Source organism: Poecile atricapillus, chromosome 2, assembly GCF_030490865.1.
Source record: "Poecile atricapillus isolate bPoeAtr1 chromosome 2, bPoeAtr1.hap1, whole genome shotgun sequence".
In the NCBI taxonomy this organism is placed as follows: Eukaryota; Metazoa; Chordata; class Aves; order Passeriformes; family Paridae; genus Poecile; species Poecile atricapillus.
This window is the reverse complement of record NC_081250.1, coordinates 70,048,533-70,068,343: the sequence shown is the minus strand read 5'-3', so window position 1 is coordinate 70,068,343 and position 19,811 is coordinate 70,048,533. Positions and strand designations below refer to the sequence as shown.

Sequence of the window (19,811 nt, the reverse complement as noted above, 5' to 3'; positions counted from 1 at the left end):
TCTGGGTTCATATATTACATGAGTGCACTAAAAAGATCGACCAGCTAAAAATAATGTTTTGCCAAGAGTTTATCTCAGGGCTGTTGGTGATGATTTATCTCCCGTAATATTGATGCAACTGGTCAATTGCCCAGAACTCCCAATTTATTGCAGTCTATTGCGTTTTTCATGAATATCTGGCAAGATGCTTTGCTGTGATTTTACAAAATGTATTAAAAAGGAGAGATCTCAGGGAGTTACAGCCCCATCCAGCAGGCATTACTCAGCTAAAACACCTCCAGGAGCACAAGAGATTTCTCTGAATTCCATAGTACGGTGTCCTTGCAATATAAAAACCCACATGTTTACACTGCTAATTGAATGTATCTAATTTTCCTTTTCAGTAATTTGTTTTAAATCATGGGATGATTTTTTTTTTTAAAAATGTTTTTATTTAATGGCTGTTTCTCAGCAATTTTCCACAAGTAGGCATCTCAGGTAGGTTTAATCCCTGAAATACAATGACAGACTAATGGCACTGAAACCTTCTCTGCGTCTACTCACAAAGCAGCTCTCTTTACGGTATGTGCGCGTATATAGATATACATGTATGTTTCCACCCACACTTCCATGTCTCTCTCCATCTTGGATCTGGAGAAATCATCTCCCTCTTCAGGGGGGGAAGACTGTCAGAGCGCACTGCTTGGGTTCTGCGCCGAGGCAGCCAACGGGGAGAACGCGGGGGGAGTGCGGCCACTGGACCTGCCAAACCCTCTGACCAGACCTAAGGAACATAAACACGGAGCGCGGGACAAAGTCCTGGAACAATTTTAACAAGGATTCAGCCCCGCGCCGTGAGGGACGGCACGCTACACCCCCCAGGCCAGCGCAGGGAAGCGGCGACGCTTCCAGCGCGTCCCGGCCTCCCGCCCGCGCTCCCGCCCGGAGCCTGCGCGGCCCCCGGGGCCGGCGGGAAGCCGCGGGACTGCCGGGACTTGCGGCCGCCGCGAAACTACAGCTCCCAGCGGCCCCCGCGCGCCGCCCGGGCCGGCTGGGAGTCACGCTGTGTTTATCGGCGAGGCCCCGCCCCGCCGCGCGAGCGGTGGCGTCACCCTCGCGAGCCTCCCTCGCTCCCCGTGGGCTGGTTAATATTCATGAGCCGCGCGCGCGCGGGGAGCGGCGGACGGCGGCGGGATCGCTCGCTCCTCGCCTCCCTCCCTCCCTAATGGCGCTGGCGACAGCCGGGCAGCGGGACTGAGCCGGGCACCGGCGGAATGCTTCCCGCGGCTGCTACGTAATCCCTCCCACCCCCGGGACGCGGCGCCGCGCTCCGCTCGGCCCCCCCGCGCCGCGCCGAGCGGCGCTCCCAGCAGGGCGGCGGCGGCATCCCCGGCCCCGCGGGCGATGGAGCCCGCGCAGCAGCGAGCGGCAGAAGCCCCGGCGGCGGGAAGCGGGCGGGGGGAGCCGGAGAGCGGCTCCCCGGGCAGGAGGAGTCAGGCGGAGAGCGGTGCGGAGCCGTCGGGCGGCGGCGGGCAGCTGGACGGCAAAGCAGCCGGCGGCCCGCGGCGGAGGCGAGGGGGAGCCGGCGGCTTCGCTCCTCCCGCGGCGCTGGCGGCCAGCGGGACTCCGGCGGCCCCCGGCGGGGCCGGCAGCGCTAACTCCCTGCTCCTGCGGCGGGGGAGGTTGAAGAGGAACCTCTCCGCCGCCTCCCCCTCTGCCGGCGGCGCCCCGGCCCCCTCGCTGGGCACCCGCAGCTTGGACAGGAAGGCGCTGCTGCTGCTGAAGCCGCCCCGGCAGCTGCAGCCCCTGCAGCCCCCGGAGCGGGACTGGGTGCGGCGAGACCTGCAGCGGGGCTGCGTCCACGTCTACGAGCGGCACATGAACTGTTACCTGCGGCCGGTGCTCTGCACCCTGGAGACCACGGCGGCCGAGGTGGCCGCCCGGCTGCAGCAGCTCGGCCACCGGGGCGGCAGCAGCGTGGTGCGAGTGCTGGGCAAGGCGGGCGCGCCGCCGCCGCCGCAACCCCCGCCCGAGCCGCCGGCGGGCCCCGCCGAGGCGACGCCCGAGCCCGCGGCCGAGGGGCTGCGGCCGCAGCCGGACGAGAAGCTCAGGAGCCGGCGGGGGACGCGGAGCGGGCTGTCCGGAGGAGGCTGCGGGGAAGCGGCGCGGCCCGACCGCCTGCCGCTGTGCAGCGGCGCCGAGGAGAGCGACTTGGCCGGCGGCCGGCCGAGCACGGCGCCCTCCGACTTCAGCCCCGGGGCGCCGCCGGCCGAACTGTACCTTGCGGGGCCGCCGCTCTCCTGTCCCTCCCTGCTGGGGGAGCTGGGGCCGACCGGCTCCGACACCGAGAGCTTCAGCCCCAGTGCCGAGAGCGTTTCCGACCGGCTGGACCCCTACAGCAGCGGCGGCGGCGGTGGCTCGTCCTCTTCGGACGAGCTGGAGGTGGAGCCGGCGCCCCCCGACGGGGTGGAAGAAGCAGGTGCGGGCCGGGGCCCCCCCTGCCCGGGGGAGCTGCCCCCGGGGCGGGCAGTGGGGGTGCCGGCGGGCGCGGCCGGCGGGCGGGAGCAGCCAGCGGGGCCGCCCGCCCTGTACGTACAGCTGCACGGGGAGACCAGCCGGCGGCTGGAGGCCCACGAGAAGCCGCTGCAGATCCAGAACGACTACCTCTCCCAGCTGGGTTTCCGGGACCTGTGGCGGGTGCAGGAGGAGGGCATGGACTCGGAGACCGGCTGCCTCATCCGCTTCTACGCCGGTGAGCGGGGCCGGGGGGCGACCGTGGGGAAGGGGCGGGAGCCGCGCCCACCGCACCGGCTGTTGGCGCGGCGGGTGCCGGGGTGAGTGGAGGGCGTGCGGGCGGCTGGGCGCTGCTCCTACGCCGGGCTGTCCCCTGTCACGGGGAGTGTGGCCCGGGGCTGTCCCCTGTCACGGGGAAGGCGGCTCGGGGCTGTCCCCTGTCACGGGGAAGGCGGCCCGCGGGTGTCTCCGTGCCGGGGAGGGGCCGTGCCGGGAGGTCCCCGGCGGCGGCGGCGGGAAGCGTTGCCCCGAGCTGGCTGCCGAGAGAAGCCGCGATGTCAGCGGCTCCCAGGCTGCTCCCAGCGCTGTGCCCAGGGTAGCCTCCCCTTCCTTCAGCGCCTCGGTAATGGAGGTCGTGCTTGTGTTGTTTTCCCGTTCAGCGGCACTGGGTGTCCGAGGTTAAATCAGCCTTAATCTACTACTGCTTTCCCTTGTGACGAGGAATTGCATCGGTGCCGCTGCCGGGCACGGGAGGTCGAAGGCTGTTTGTTCCAAATGTTTGCGGGATGCCGGCAGCTCGCTCACAGTTTAGTGGAGCTGTGTGCTCGCTCCGGGGAGCGCCGAGCCCGCCCCATCGCAGAGCCGAGGGCACGGCCGGCTCGCTCCCAAGGGGGAAGCCCCGCACAGTTCTTGCTCCTGAAATGGGTTACAGCAGTACAGGGCGGGCAGATGCCTGAGCTGAGAGCGGTGCATTCCCGCAAACAAAATCGTGCTTGGCTTGGCTCTCCGCGTTGTTGGCATCAGTTTTTCCCATTAGAGTGGTGGGACTTCACCGAGAGACTGAGGGCAGTAAGCGAGAGAAGTAGGGAGGCACAGGTCATGGTCTTTGGAAGCGGGGTGGTCAAAGGCTTTATAATGAAAAGGGAGAAGCTCTGTAATGTAGCTTTTCTGTTACAACATACAGTGCAGAATTTGGAGAGTGTTGGGTGGAAAAGTTAGCTCCCACGTTTTAATTATGCAACCTTCTCCAATTTTAGGGAGGTTTAAAAATACTTTGTGTGTCAGTTGAGTTGTTTTGTGTAAAAGACTTGCTATAATCTCGGAACTTCTTGGGTTTTAGCTATCCTGTACATCTCTTCAAAAATAAGACACTGTTTAATGTCCAAGTATACATTCAAATACCTTGTAAGTTTTCCTGTGAAACAGGTAAATGTGATATCCCGAGATGAAGTCATGCTATCAGAGTAGCACATGTCATCCATCCCCTTGCTGGGTTGGTTGAGCAGAATGGTCCTTCAATGAACTGTGAGAATTCAGTGCTTTAACTCTGAAAAATACAGAGATTCTTTTTGAGTGAATTCTGCTGAATGTCAAATGGAGTTGGTAATGGTGGGGTGGGAAGAACAGTTCGCTGGATAAGTGCCCTTCTTTATTCAGAAGAGAATGTGGGAGTGGTGGCAAGTGGTCAGTTCAGCTTTTCTTCAGGTTTTTTGATTGTACAATGACCCTGGCATAATGAGTGCAAAAGTAGTATTTGTTAAAGGAATTGACACAAATAGGTTAGATGCATTTGGGTTAGAAAGTAGCCTAAAGTACTTTTTTTTTTTCAGATGATGATTGTGGTCTTTTGTGTTTCTCTGCCTGCTTTTGAGGATGGAAGTCAGCAGGTGATGCTGGGAGGGTTGTTGCTTCTTTTATTTCCAGTCCCACCCCGCCATTAAATGGGGATGCACACACGTGTTTTAAATTGGGACAGCTGTGTGCCTCCTTTTCTAACAGGATGCGTTCTAAAGAAAACACAATCAGGAAACATAGTGAAGTCTTACACATAGTTAAGCCTGTTTGCATGTAGTTTTAATGCATTAAATTATTAATTATACATGCTAAATGAGGATGTTCCAACTCTGTTCTATTTCAGTGTCTCAACTTGACTGCTAACGTAGCTCATACATTTTAGACTTCCTTGTGCAAAACTACTGGATAGAAGGATATTTCTGTGAGCATACATAGGATTAAGTTAATGCAAATTTCTTATGCAAGTTCATATGCTAACAAGTATGCCTCTGTACTTCAAAAGTGCAGCGTTTTTTGAAATCCTTATCTCTTTGAGAGGATCTGTGATCAACATCTAAAACACCTGTGATCAGGTGCTTGTAACAGAAAGGTTGCAGCATCTAAGGTACCAGACTAGCCAAAAACAGCTAAGAAAATATTACTGACATGTAATCATACTGATTTTATGTAACCGTCTTGGCAAGTTCTCTCTGCTTCCTTATTTTATACACACACAACCCAAAGATGAAAGGGAGGGAAGAAGAGACACTTAAAAAGAATACACACCAAATTGCACTGGAAAGGGGAGCAATTTTTTTGGCCCCAAAGTTAAGTGTTTTGCTAAGGAGAAATACCTTTTTAATAAATGATCCTCCAGGATAATACCCTAAGGAAAACTTTAAAACAGTGATTTCCTGTTTGCCTAGGACTTCGTTGATTTAAGTAGCCTGGCTTGTCCCAATGGATAGAGAACCACTGGCATCTCTATCCCTGTAATTTCCTGCAAGCTGTCTCAGTAGGATTTGGTGATACTGGTTTTGTACTGATGTGAAATGGCATAAACCTAGGTTGGATTTATTGCATTGCTTCTAAAAGGAATTCTTTCACCTAATCCCCCTGGAGTGGAGAGAGAAGAAAGCAAAGTGATGACTTTGGGTTTATTTATTTTTGAGGAGAGACAGTTTTAAGACTGGAAGATGACTCTACTGAAACTTACCATTACAAATTCCACGTATGACAACATAGCAAATAGTTTTTTTTACCAGCTGTAGGCTGGTAATTTCTCATGTTGTGGAATCTGGAAAACACAGATTAAAAAAAAATATTGCTGGGAGAACTGGAGAGAGTCAGATTTTTCTGCTTTGACAAAACAGTTTTCTTAATAAATAGTAGTCCACAAATATTCTGTAAATTAAATATCTGGTCTTTTAAAAACCCTCAAACCCAAAATGGGACACTAAGAAGGTAAAAGTGCTTCCTGTACATTGCCTTGGTTTGTTTCAGAATGTGGTTAGTGCATGTTTCTTCTGGTATCTCCTCTCATTTTCTTCCTTAAGAATGTGAATGTGGTTGATTTTGTCAGTGTCTTGACTCTTAAGCATTAAATGGATAACACCACTGCTAAAACAAAATCCCTTACAGCTTTAACGGGCTGATCCTACTTCCTGTAACATCAATTTGAGCAAAACTGGGCATTAGTGATTGGTCAGGCATGTCAATTTTTGTCTCTGTTGAAATCTATCTTAACAAAAGATAATGTTTTAGTTTAACCTCAAAGTTTGAAATACTTAATCTCTGTTTAAAAGGACATGGTTAAATAGCTTTCTGCTGAGATACTGTGTGACTGAATTATGGAACTGTGTAAGAATCCATAGTACAATTACAGTCATGATATTGTCGTCGGGAGACCGATTAGGTCAGACTTCGTAAACTATTCCTAAAACCTCAAGAGTGGCTGTGATCCAGAAGACCGCTTGCAAACAAGTTATAGTATTCCTTATTGCTTCGTAAAAATAATTGTTGTCCCAGTGGCCTTGACATCCTGGTAATTTGCATGTAGAAGGAAAAACAGGCTAATACAACAGTCTCATTAAAAACTGCAAAACTGCTTATTTGTTTTAGATCAAAAATAAGCATGGGATTATAAGCTGTGCTCTGGAGCTTCTGCATGGCAAGGAGCATGAGTAATACTATCCTGGTCTTGAAGAGTGGTTCAGTACAATAGATGTTTGAGGCTTTTTTGTTTTAGTGCTGAAAGGTGATGTTGTTTCTGATTCTGGCACTTGGCCACCATCAAATTCTCTGCGCCCTAATGTGACACAGGGCTTCTGCACCTGCCTGTGTCATCAAATATATCACTTTTTCGGTAGGTGACTGCCTATAGGCAGAATACTAAGAAATGCCAGATGTAATTAAGGGTGTTAATTTTGCATCTGGCTGTCAGATGTTATTTGGGAAGAGATCCTTTTGGCTCACGTGGCCTTTTGGAAAGCTGTGAAGAAAAATAAATCTAGCTTGGTCTTGAGGTATGTTATAAGGGATGTTGTTCTGTCCAGTAAAGAAAAAGGGCAGGAGGAGGAAGATCTTGTGTCAGGATCAGTTGCAGTGGTCTGAGCAATTGTGTTTGCTTGCCTTTAAAAAAAGTACACCTACACCTTGTAGTTGGGGTCATACAGAGACTTCCAGCTAGACCGATGAAAGCATGGTTTTAGATGCTTAGTTTAGAAGGTGCCAGAGGCAGTGCAATGCAGAGCTATGTGGAATGCATTGAATTGCTGGCTGCTTGTTGTGCTACTTGGTGAATAACTCAGTTCAGCTATTTAATACATTGATAAACTCGATTTAAGGTGACTAAGTGCTGTTATGGGGGGAAGCATGCCAGAGACACTCTTTTTATTATGGAGTGTGGGAGAACAGCTGTGCCCTAAAGAGCTGCTTTTGGAGCACTTGACATAGTTCTGACATCTCATATCTTTAACATGAAAGGAATTAATTCACATTAATGTGAATGGATGTCTTTTCGCAGGTGTGATTGGACAGGAGAGGTCTCCGTGAACTTGTCTGAAACCGAAAGGAAAAACAACCTCTGCCTAGGGCTGTTATAATCCTGATTCTTTTTTTCTTCTTAACGTGACTCGGATGAACATTCTTTGCCTTGTAATCATTTATATGTTGGCATCTCCTGCAGAGAGAAGTAATGCCTAAAATTTTCCTCTTTGGGAAGCTCTCACGTTTCAGTGACATAGCAGTTTAAATCTGGGCTTGGTCCATGTAGGTCCCAAGGTAATGACATTTCTAGTCCTGTTCTGCAGGAAAGTTTAAAATGGTTGCATTGCCTTTGGCTAGCTCCACCTGCTTATCTCCTTTGGAATGGGGTCTTTCTGATGTAGACAGCTTTCCAGGGGGGTTCTCAGGCTCTTTCGAAGGAGGAGCCATGCAGATAGTGCTGGAATGCTGGTGTAGCCACAGCTGAGCTTTGGTATGTGACAGCTGCTAAGTACAATGGTCTTTGCAACTTTTAAATGCTGTTGTACTCCTGGCTAGCATCCATAACTTAAGTATGTGTTAAGTACCGACACGGGAGATTTTAGTGTGATGCACATAGCAGCTTCTATTTATACTAAATATGTAGTACCTAATTTGGTGCATCCAGGAGCTGAATTTCTTCACTGTTGCAGCACAGAACATGGCATTCTTTTTCCTTTCTTTTCTCTTAATGTATTTTGATACTGTCCCTCTTGCAATTTTTACCAATTATTCCCCCCCCCCCACTTTTTTTTAAACTGTACAAATATCTTCTTGATGATGGAATTGCTGATATACCTAAGAGCCCTTCTCTAATTTAAGCATCCATCTGTTCTATTAGGACAGTGACAGACTGCTATGCATCTAAAGCACTACATGGTTCTTGGGAAGGTACTGCTTAATAGTATGAAAATAAAGGATTAATTTAATGCAGTGTTAGCAACTGGTGTCTCCTTCTTGATTATCAAAACCTGCTTTGATAGTTAAAAAAAATCTCTTTATAAAACAATGTAAAGAGATATTTATTTGTTATTTAAGTGGTCCTGTAGAAAAGAGGCACGTATAAGAAAACCTGCTTGGACAAGTCAGTTTGAAAAATAAATACATTTCCATGTATTAATACAGAATTCCATAGAATACAAGTTTAGAGATGGAAGTCCTGGAGACTGCTACTTCTTATGCTCATCTTTCTAATTTGGAGGGAACCTGTGCCTCACATCCTTACAGCTTCATTTCCCTCTGTGTTTAAGGGGTGAATAACTTTGAATAACTGTTTAAGCTACTAGTATACTAATTTAAGGGAGAAAAAAGAAAAAATAAACCAAAACCTGACCTTTATTTGCCTTGGACAGAAGCAAAGATAATTTGACTTAGTCTTCAGCGTTTCATTATTTTACTGCTTGTGGAATGGGGCACACTGACATTTTAGTTCAGATCAAAGCACTCGTGTACTTGTTTTCAGCTTCCCTTGAGTCAGTTTCATTGCTCTATTTTAGAACTTTTGCTCAAATGAGGATTTGTACTCTGGGAAGCTGTTTGTCTGGAGTAGCTCTGTAATAACTATATTCTATAAAACTGAATGCTGTAGTTAACTTTGAGGGTATTTTGGTAAAATATTTTGTCTGTGTGTATTCAAATGGAATAGATCTTGATGCTTCATGTCAGTTGCAGTTTGTGTAGGGAAACTTAACCCAATTAAAAAGGAGGGGGTGGAGTGTACCAAAATATCTTCAGGTTTGTAAACTTCACTGCCTTGGTCATGTGATTCCAGCTTAGTTTTTATTTCTCTGAGTTGTTTAAGAGAAATGTAACCAACCTTCATAAGCAACTAAAAAGTTTTAAACTCACCAAAAAATGAATGTGTTTTAACTTTTTCTATATTTGGCTCTAAGACAGGAATTCTGAAACACTAAGCCCTTCACAGGATATTTAAGAAACATCATAGGAGGACAGTGGTCCTCATTTAAAAAAAAAACAAACAATGATATCTTAATTATGACAATCATATGAGAGATTGGAAACCTGTTAAAATTACAACTGCATGGTAGTGTCAGAATTGTGTATAGGTTAAGGTCTATAAATTCTGTGGCAGAACATTTCTGTGAAAATTCTAGATTTTTCAGTTTTATGCTTCATTCCAAAGTGCCGTGTTTTATTCTTTGTGTAACTTTTGTCCTTAAATAGCTTTTCTGGACAGTTGAATTAGCTGTAGCATTGCCTTTTCTTTGTGAATAATCTGTACATTTTTCACTAGAAAATAACCAGTATTCGTTGTAGATTAGTTGGTTTTTTTCAATTAGTCTGGCATTTATCCACTGTGGTATCTTAACATAGATACCACTTTCTAAAAATAACTTGTGGCAAAATTGGATTGAACATTTTCCCACTGATTGCTGTCACATACTGAAGTCACCTTAGGTATCTGAGAATTTTAAACTTAAGTATTATTATTATTTATGATATATTTTATTTAGCTCTTAGTTTACTTTTCATCATGTGTATGCTATATGATAAACTGTTAACATAAAGAAAAAACATTACTTGCTGTTTGGAATGCAGCAGCTGTTGTACCATCACAGAGGGATTTATGTCGGTTTTAAATGAATAACAATACTGTGTTTTGCTGAAGTTCCGTTCAGGATTTCAGGTTGGCAAAATGAATGGTAGAACTGGTTTTCTGTGTTGTCTGTGCTGGCATAGCCACTGTGGTGTTTGTTTTTTGTTTAAAGAGGGCATGGTCAGGAATCCCCTTTGGGGTCTTGTCTGTTATTCACCATGGATGTGGTCACCAGGGCCCTCTGTACTCACTGCCACTGTCACATAAAATCATTTAGTTACATAAGTGGATAGTCCAAGTTTTTTATGCCAGGTGCCCCAACCATTATTACTTTTGTTTCCCTGGTTAGCTCGCTAGCGAGTCCTGGCCTTGGCATCCGATGGTTGAGATTTTCTGCTCCCATGGATGTGGTTAAATATGTGAAAGAAAGGGAATGGTACATAATCTCTTGGGGGTTTTGTACTCCCTTCCAGCTCCATCCCCCCATTATTCAGTGGGCAAAAACTGTTATTTGGAGGACATTACATTTAAAAATGACAACTGTAAAATCAGGAAGAAAGACCTCCTGGAGTGAAGTAATTTAATTTCACCACGTAGCATACTATTATTTGAAGCTTTTTCTGTCGATAGGGAAGTAAAATTTCTTCCAGCTGGCTTTGACTTATTTGGAGGGATGCTGAAAATACTCATTGCTCAACTAGCTGTGTGTTCCTCGATTTGACAGCTAAGAATAACTATTTACATATTGATGCAAAATACTGAGTTTCAGGGAATTTTTCTCTCCAGTTTTATCTAGTTTATTTCTTGGTAGAAGGAAAATGAGGATTGTGTAAGTGGGCAAGATTTTTTGAATTTAACTCAATGTGTTTTTGTAGGCCAGAGGTAAATTTGTTCATCTGCAGGGTATTAATTATACTTGGTCTTGTACAGTGGCAACAGGAATCTTCAACTTTATTCGGCTCTGGATTGTAGTCATAATTCTCAAAACCCCCCATTAATAGCTACTTGAACCAGTTCTTCTCATCTCAGAGCACTCCAAATGCCATGCCAACTTATTTAAATAAAGACAAAACAATGGGCCTTGGTCCAGGGGTAACGAGGAGCTGGAATGCCTTTGAAGTTCAGGACCCTAGGCTGTAGGTGCAATTTACATAAACCTCATTATGTAATCTGAATGCAGTTTCTCTTCCTGTTTGTTCGATTTATGAAGCTTTGTGTCCAAGGAGAAAGAGATAGTAAGACCTGTAATTAAGATAAGTAGCAGGCCACTCCTTTTCTGAATGTGTGCTCTGGGGAGGAGAGAATGTAGATGCAGCATTGAGAGAAGAACAAAACCTGTGATTCAGGCACCTTCAGTTGCTGAGATTAATTCTGACTCTTTTCCTTTGAAAAAACTGCATGCTTCTTTAAACAATAACTATGCCTAGTTCAAACTATTATTGGCTCTAATATAAATGGTACAGAAAAGCTTGGAAGTCCTTACCAGCAACAGTTTTGCTTTTATATACACCATGGAGGAGCTCTATCTAAGTGACTCTCAACAGTTTTTAAACTGCCTTGAAAGTTGTAAGTATCTAAGTGGACAGTGAGTTTTCTGATCAGGATTGTATACAGTGACGTTTTGTTGTTCTCATTCAAGCACTTGCTTTGTCTTACTGCCAGATCTTCACTCACCTTTTTCTTACAGCAGGTAGTAGGTAGGAGCACTGCACTTATGCTTAGAGCAACAGCAGCAGAGCTAATAGCTAAGCAGCAGAGCTAACTGTGCAGTCTACTTGGTTATTAGATGATTGGTCAGTTGAACTAGTGACTCCTTATCTTGAGTTCTTTTATGATTATTGACTCAAATTCATAGAATTGTTGGGCTTGTAAAAAACCTCCAAGGTCATTGAATCCAACCTTTGATTGAACACTTCCAAGCCAACTAAACACTAAGTGCCATGTCCTGTTGTTTCTTGAATGCTTTCAGGGATGGTGACTTCACCATCTTCCTGGGCAGGCTGTTCCAATGCCTGACCACCCTTTCAGTGAAGAAGTTCTTCCTGATGTCCAACTTGAGTCTCACCTGGTGCAGTTTGAGGCCATTTCCTCTCATCCTGTCACTTGTTGCCTGGAAAAAGAGACCACTCCCCACCTGGCTGCACTCTCAGGCAGTTGTAGAGAGTAATAAGGTCCGCCCTGAACCTCCTTTTCTTCCAGCCTGAACAACCTGAGCTCTCTCAGCTGCTCCTAATCAGACTTGTGCTCCAGACCCTTCACCAGCTCTGTTGCCCTTCTCTGGACCTGCTCCAGCACCTCAGTGTCCTTCTGGCTGTGAGGGTCCCAGAATTGAATGCAGGATTCAAGGTGCAGCCTCACCAGGGTCAAGTACAGGGGGCTCTGCTGCCCTGCTCCTGCTGGCCACACTATTGCTGATACAGGCCAGGATGCCCTTGGCCTTTTTGGCAACCTGGGCGTACACTGGCTCATGTTCAGCTGCTGTCAACCAGCACCCGCAGGTCCTTTTCCACCTGGCAGCTTTCCAGCCTCTGCCCACAGCCTCTAGTGCTGCATGGGGTTGTTGTGACTAAAGTGCAGGACTACTAAGTGATGGAGGAAGGTATTTTATCTTGTTCTGTGTGTTACTTAGTGGGACAGACAGACCTCTAGAGGACATCAGTGAGCAATCATCTTATTTATGAAACTTATTAGGTTGTCTCAGGCATAATTACTGTGTGTCACTGTTGACTTTCTGCATCTACGTCAGTTTGCTTTCATGCTATGAAGCTTGTCTGTTGAAATAAAGAAGTTAATGACAAAGTGCTAAGAATAAAGTGGTGGAACATCTGGAAGATGGCTAGCATGTCTAATGAACTGAAGTTAACAGTCTAGGAGCTCTTGGTTTCTTCTGGTACAAGTATTTCATGGCCACAAAATAAAGCATGATAGTTTGCAGGTTGTGAACAGGATGTCTCAAAAAGAAGTTAATCATATATGTGTGGGAGATGCAACTTAACATTTCAGAAATACCAGCAGGAGTTTGTTGAAAGCTGTGCAGCATGTAATTATACAAAGTTATTCCTGAGTTGAGGACTTCTAATGTACTGTCTTGGTAGAAGCATGGTTGTGTGGATTAAAAATTGATTATTTAGAAGTAGACCTGAGTTTATATCCTTTCAGAGCAAGCAGTTAACCTTTTATGTTTTGGGTGTCCTAGTTAATAAAAGAAAGAACGGACTGAAAACATTTGAAATGTCCAAGCTCTGTGAGATTGCTATGGATGTGTCTTAACTTTTGTTTGTTTGGGTTTTTTGTTTGTTTGTTCTGGTTATGTTTTTTGGGGGGTCTGGGCAGGTTTATTTGATGGCATAAAAATGTGTCCCTTCTCTGTATAAATTAAATTCAAACCTGTAATCTGTATATTCCCTGTAAATAAACAGAAGATTGTTGTGATACGTTTCCAACTATAAAATAGAGGAAGTGTTTCCATTTCATGACTTCCAGAACAATGGTATCATCTGTATAAGCATATTCATCCCTGCTAAGATTAGACTATAGCACTGAGAACTGCTTGGTGTGTGTCTCTTTAATCTCCTTAATCAAATGACAACTTTAATTCCTGCTAATACAAGAAGAGTATGTTAAATTGTTTTACTTACTTTGCTTTACAGGTTTCATATTGGATGTGTAGAAAAATGCCTCAGAATGCTTCTTTCCTGAATCTTGTGATAAAAGATGCTAGTTTATTTTGCAACTTGTAGCTTCTTGTAATTGAATCATAGAATGAAGATATATTGATCAGTATCACTAGATACTGTAGTACAGAGATTTAAGACAGCTTGTAGCCTACAGTGGACTAGGCCATATTCTTCTGTGAGTGTCTGAATAAATGTTTCTCTGGATAAACAGTCTGCCAGAACCCAAGGTGTATTTGATGCTTAATTTGCAACACTGGGTGGGATGGGATCCTTTGCTCCAGTGCTCTACTGGAGTGTGAGCAGTTTCACTACCTCTTGCTGCTTCAGTTCTGTTTTAATAGGAGGTGTATTTTGAGTTCCTGGCAAATAACTGGTACAACTTAGTTACACTGTGGAAATGGGAATGCAGATTTGTCACCTTAGTTGTGAACAGGACTGTCTGGTTGAGGGTGTCAGCAGATTGCAAAGCAGAGATCAACTGTAGACCCTTTCATCCCAGAACAGGCAGCTAGATACTTCTCACCCCTTTTGCCTTATTTTTTTTTCCTTCTTTTTTTCTTCTTGTCTTTTTTTTTGCAGTGCTTTTATTTTTTGTATTTTTCCTTTTTTCTGGGTTTTTTTTTTCCCCCCCTTCTTTTTTTTCCCTTTTTCCTTTTTTTTATCCCCTTTTCCTCCTCCTTTTTCTACTGGAAGGGCAGTTTTTGGATATTCTTGGCAGCATTTACCAAGTCAGCCATTTTGTACATTTTGAATCTTCTTATTGAAGATTTTGAAGGGTTTCTTTTCAATACACACGTATCAGCAGGCCTCTTTGTGCGTTCCTCATTCTACCGTGCCTGTATCTGTAAGGCTGTATCAAACAGTACCACTGCATTACGTGTGGAGAAGAGCATTTCTTATAGCATGGCTAACGCAGGGCTGCAAAAATAAGTAAGTAAAATTCTCTCCAGAGAGTCACAGTACATGGCTGTAACAAATTCAACAAATTGCTGTCTGTATATGTCAGCAGTGTAGGATCAGGCAACAGTGTAGTCAAAAGAGATAAAAAGAACAGTCTTAAAGCAATTTAAGGTGTACTGTACCTTTATATTACAGGAATAAGCATTAGAAAAGTTTTTAGGGTTTTTTTTGTTTAAATAAAAAATCTTTTGTCACATGTATGTTCTTCATCCAGCAGAGCATCTCTAGCAAATACAGGGCTTTAAAAGGCAAGGGGTGTGGCCTAGGTTGTGTGTTAGAAGAATTTGTAAACTGATTATGAAATAAAGGAAAAAAAATGCTGATTTTGCATAATAAGAATTATGGCTGATGGTAGAAGAGTTCATGCTGTTACAGCCTTTGAACCTAGAATTGGATGTACTGATTCTTTAGCATTAGACTGACTTGTAAACAGTGGTATTACATGCAGCACATCCTTAAAGCTTCTGCTTTTTAGGAATGTGTGCAGCACACATGAAGGAGATTCAGCATTTGGCACTGTTCTCATGTTTGCTGTCACCAGCTAAGCTAGGCAAGATCAACTAGACAAGTTAAATAAAACATGCAGTTAACAATCATTGTCCTTTCTGAATTGTGAAGGAAAGTGCTGTTAGGGAGTATTGTACAGGGAAAGTCTAGTCTCCTCTTGCAGCCCCAAAAAAGGTAGGATTCCTGGTAGGCAGGTCCTGGGAATTCAGTGTTCAGACTTCTGTCCAGGAGAGGATTGCATACCAGCCATATGAATTTCAATGGGGCAAGTGCCAGGTTTTGAACCTGGAGTTTGGGAGCTCTGGATGCACACACCACCTGGGGAATGAGAGGCTGGAGAGAAGCCTCACAGAAAGAGATCTGGGGATCCTGGTCAGTGGCAAGTAGAATATGAGTCAGCAGTGCGTCTTTGTAGCCAAAAGGGCTTAACAGCATCCTGAGTGCATCAAGCACAGAACCACCAGCCATTTCTGGGAGGGGATTGCCCTGCTCTGCTCTGGTGCAGCCTCACCTTGAATGTTGTGTGCAGTTTTGGGCACCACAGTATAAGAAAGATTTCAAGCCTTTGGAGAGAGTCCAAAGGAGGGCTATAAAGATGATAAAGGATCTAGAGTGCAAACGTTATGAGAAGTGGCTGAGGTTAGCCCAGAGAATAGGAGACTGAGTGAGGAGGAGACCTCATTGTATCCTACAGCTTCCTCCCAAGGAGAAGTTGAGGGGCAGGCACTGATCTCCTCTCCAGTGACAGGACCCAAGGGAATGGCATGAAGCTGTGTCAGGGGAGGTTTAGGCTGGATGTTAGGGAACCACCAGAATGTGATTGGACACTGAAACAGGCTCCCCAGGGAAGTGGTTATGGCACCAGGCCTGCCAGAGTTGAGGAAATGTTTGGACAATGTTTTCAGACACATGGTGTGATTCTTAGGGCTGTCGTGTGCTGGGTCGGGGGTTGGACTTCAGTGATCTTTGTGGATCCCTTCCAGCTTGGAATATGATTCTATGTGTCATTGTCACTGGTGAGCACAAGAATAGCTCTAATTTTTGTAGAGGTGAACTGTTCTTGTATCTATGATTCTTTAATCTTAGATAATCTTAGATAAGGGTGAGATTCTTAACTACATTGCGCTTGGATTTGGGGAATTGCCTTTCCAGATGTGGTATTGTTAGTTCAAGTTTGTTCTGTTGCTGTGCATGTTGGCAATCCTTAATTAGAGATGGTATTTAGCATTCTCTTCAGTAGACTCTTTGGCCATTGTGCCTTGGCACTATGGATTTCTGGTTGCACTGGCATTTTTCTTCACATTTTCTTAGCATTCTTCACATTCAGGTTTAACTTTAGCGCATATCTACTAATTTTCACGTACAGCATGTTCTCAGTTGAAAATCCCTTGGACTGTTCTCTGTAGATATGACTATACTTCTTTGCAGCAAAATACATAATTGTCTAAAGATGGTTGGAGACTGATGTCTAACTTTCAAACCTAATGTAAATGCTGTCCATACCAAAACTAATGCTGTAGCCTAAAGTCTTTTATGCCCACTTTTTATTTTTATAAACCCACCAACCTTTTTGTAGCAGAAATGTCTGAATATAACAATGTCTTCATCAGTAGCAGGGAAATAGTGCAATACCCTTATTTTCCTAATGAAATATTAGAGAAACCTTGTCTTACCATTCATACATAAACATCCCATTCTGTCTTTTTTGGATTCTCCTGAGCATTTGCTTCTCCACACAGGAGTTAGAGTTGTCCTTTTGACAGCTGGAATGCTTAGCTAGATGCTAAGAATACACCCCTGTGGGACTGTCTGCAGGCAGGCACACCTGGTAGTTTTGCTCTGGATGGGGAATATTTGCTTCTCTTCTTGGTAAGCATGGTAGCTGGTTGCAGGTCTTATTAGGCCATGCCAGCATGTCCCACCCTGAGCATTTCACTGTGATTTGATGAAATGTTGGGCTGTCACCTTTCTGGCAAGGCACAAGGGTGAGGTGCTGCTGTCTCACGGCTACCAGCCTGGGTTCCCAAATCACAAGCATGGCCAGCTGAACTGTGAAAATGAGTGCACAATGCGCTTGATCTTTCCCTCTGTGTCCTATTCTCTCCCTGTCCATTTTCTTTTGTGTATGTGAGGCTGTTGAGAGATGTGTGTTTTGATGAGCGACAGAGTCCTCAGAGGAAGCTGCTCTGACTTTGTTTCCTAATGACCTGTAAGGCAAATTACTGAGTGTATTTGTTCCTTGGTAGTTATAAAGAAGGGAAAGGTAGAACATGGTCGGAGTACTGGTATTTGGTAATGGTACTCTTATTTAATGTGTGTGCTGTGGTTTTTGCTGAAGGCGTTTGAACTGAAAAGAGGGTTTGAATGCTGACGTATCAGTTTATCCAGTTAGGGGTTTAAAGTACAGAGATAAATACAGTTGTAGCTTGCTTGCAAGTGTCATGAGTCTCGTGGTGAGTGGAGAACAAAGGCAAAAAACCCATGTGGTAGAGAAGTACGGCTTGTCTCAGACTAGCTGGTGAGGACTCTTACCTGCAGGTAGAGCAGTGCTCTGCCTCCATCGGCAGCTCTGCTGGATCTGGCAGCAGTGTGGTGGTGACATCACCCTGAGGAGAGGGAGAAGGTTAGGCAGAGTCACTGGGGCTGCTTGTTCTGCGCAGGCACTTGGGAAAGGGTTTCTTTCGTATGCTGTCTAATAGATTCAGCCTTTTATTTTATAATATAATTAAATAACCAAGCCTTTGTGAGGCTCCTGAATTCCTTTAATTTAGCGGCAGCACAGAAGCTGAATTCAGAGTATTCATGGGCCTGTACTATCTCCCTGACTACTTGCCAGGTCTATTCATGCTGTTCTGAGTGCAGGAAGTTCTCACATTCATTCAGGGTTGGGGGGTTGGGGGTGGAAGGCGTTGTGTGGTTGGCTTTTTTTTTTGTAAGCAAGGGAAATGGTTATAAGGAAAATTCTTCAGCAATTCCCTGGGACCAATTTACCAACTGTTAATCTGTGAGTAAATAATGGGAACAGTTTATACACTTGGCAGCTCTTGAGAAAGAGCAAAGAATCATGAGAAGTTCACAGTCCACAGCCCCAAGATAGCTGAATCCTTTGGTATGTTCGGATTTGTCTGAACAGGGATAGATTTGCTAGCAGATGTAATCTTAGATATTCTGAAGTGCTGAGTTTGATGAGGAAAACTTTATGCTGGCATGCGGTATCTGGCTGCTTATATTTAACTTGCTTAAGCTCAGTAATTCTTTTTCTATTTGAGTTTTAAGGTTGTAGCCAATATGTTTGTTGTCCACAGACTATTACTCTTGCTCTCTCAAGGAGGGGATAAGGAAGTGTATTTACTGCCTGGTGAGAAGAAAGCTGGTAACAGTGGCTTTCCTTTGGTTCAGGGAAGGGATGAGAGAAAGAGGGAGAGTGAGGGGCCAAGGAGGTGAAAGAAAACTGGGAAAACAATGACTAAATCAAAGCTAGTAGTCAAAGCTACAAAATGCTCTGCAAACTTAAGCATTCATTTACTTCTCAAGAACTGTCTCACATCTCTGATCTGTGGTATCTAATCTTTATAGCTAGATACCGCAGTGATAGACGTTACTGACACGCATAAAGGGCATTGGAAAAGGGAAAGTGATGTATTGGTGTGGATTTTCTGCTGCCACAGCTGAGGCATTGAGGAAAGCACACAACTATCCAGGATGAGTATAGAAGGATTTGGGCAAGTTGCCATTTTCACCAAAACATACAGAATTGGAGTGGTACAGACTTCCCTGGTATTTGCTTGTTAGCATATCTCTGGATTGACTGTTGCAAAATGGAGAGAGATGTGCTTGATGGAACAGTGGGATATACACTATTTGGTACCTGAATGGCAAGAAAGTCCATAGATGAAAAGCCTTTTATGTAGGCAGGGTGTGCTACATCTAACATGTTTCATCTGGAAACGGAATTGGAGGTGGGGAACCCAAAATTTGTGTGTTTGGCTCATAACATGTGGTGAAGTGTGCATTTTTTATGCTGGGGTATAGAACCTGCAAGCCAATGTAGCCTTAAAAATAATGTTTTAAACTTGGATTACCTTAAAGCTAAGTAATCACCTTTATAAGGTTCCATCTTTATTGGAATCCTGGCACGTGTAGGACTTCAGGATTGTCCTGCTGTGAGACTTAATTTGAAACTCTGATGATTTTTGTAGAACAGCTTCCTGTTCTCCTGAAAACTGCAATGTGTTTTTGAGTTTGTGTTCCTTTGTAGTTTCTATAAGGAACAGCATTGTGCTTATACTCTGTCAGCGAGTATCTTGGCTGTTTCTGTCCTTTTCTCTTTCCATGCTCCATCCTGCAAGTTTTAGTCTGAATTGCTTTTCATGAGATTAAAAATCTTGTGAATGAAGTAGTTTTCCCAAGGTGTCATTGGTTCTGGATCGTGGTCTGTTAAGAGCATTTATATATGGATTTTGTCACCTGTTTACACATGTGCAACTGAGAAAGTAATGCCAACTGGCTGGATTGATCTAGGAAAAACAGGGAAGCAAGGAGGGAAAAATTGTTGCTGGTAGATAGCCTCTTCATATTGCTTTTTTCCCCCCAATTTTCGACCTATGAATTCTGTTTTCTATTATAAATACTGGTGCTGAATATCCATGACAGGTTTCCTTTTAGAACAGCTTACCATTTTAAGCTCTAAAAGTACTGTGGCAGCTTTACCTTTTACAGATTTATATTAAAAACCTTCTGCTTGCCTGTATGTATAAAATTACGCATTTAATCTCTTTGAAGTTAGAAGGTCACTACTTAAACTTACTTTGTGAACCCAA

The 19,811-nt window shown here is 44.8% G+C and overlaps 1 protein-coding gene across 1 annotated transcript in view; it reads left to right on the top strand.

The window, feature by feature from the left end:
• Positions 1 to 454: 454 nt before the first annotated feature.
• The window catches only part of PHLPP1 (PH domain and leucine rich repeat protein phosphatase 1), a 137,598-nt gene continuing 118,241 nt past the window's right edge, over positions 455 to 19,811 (top strand). The window contains exon 1 of the mRNA XM_058830383.1: positions 455 to 2,731. Coding sequence (XP_058686366.1) covers positions 1,384 to 2,731 — 1,348 coding nt within the window. The 5' untranslated portion in view covers positions 455 to 1,383. The remainder of the gene's footprint in view (positions 2,732 to 19,811) is intronic.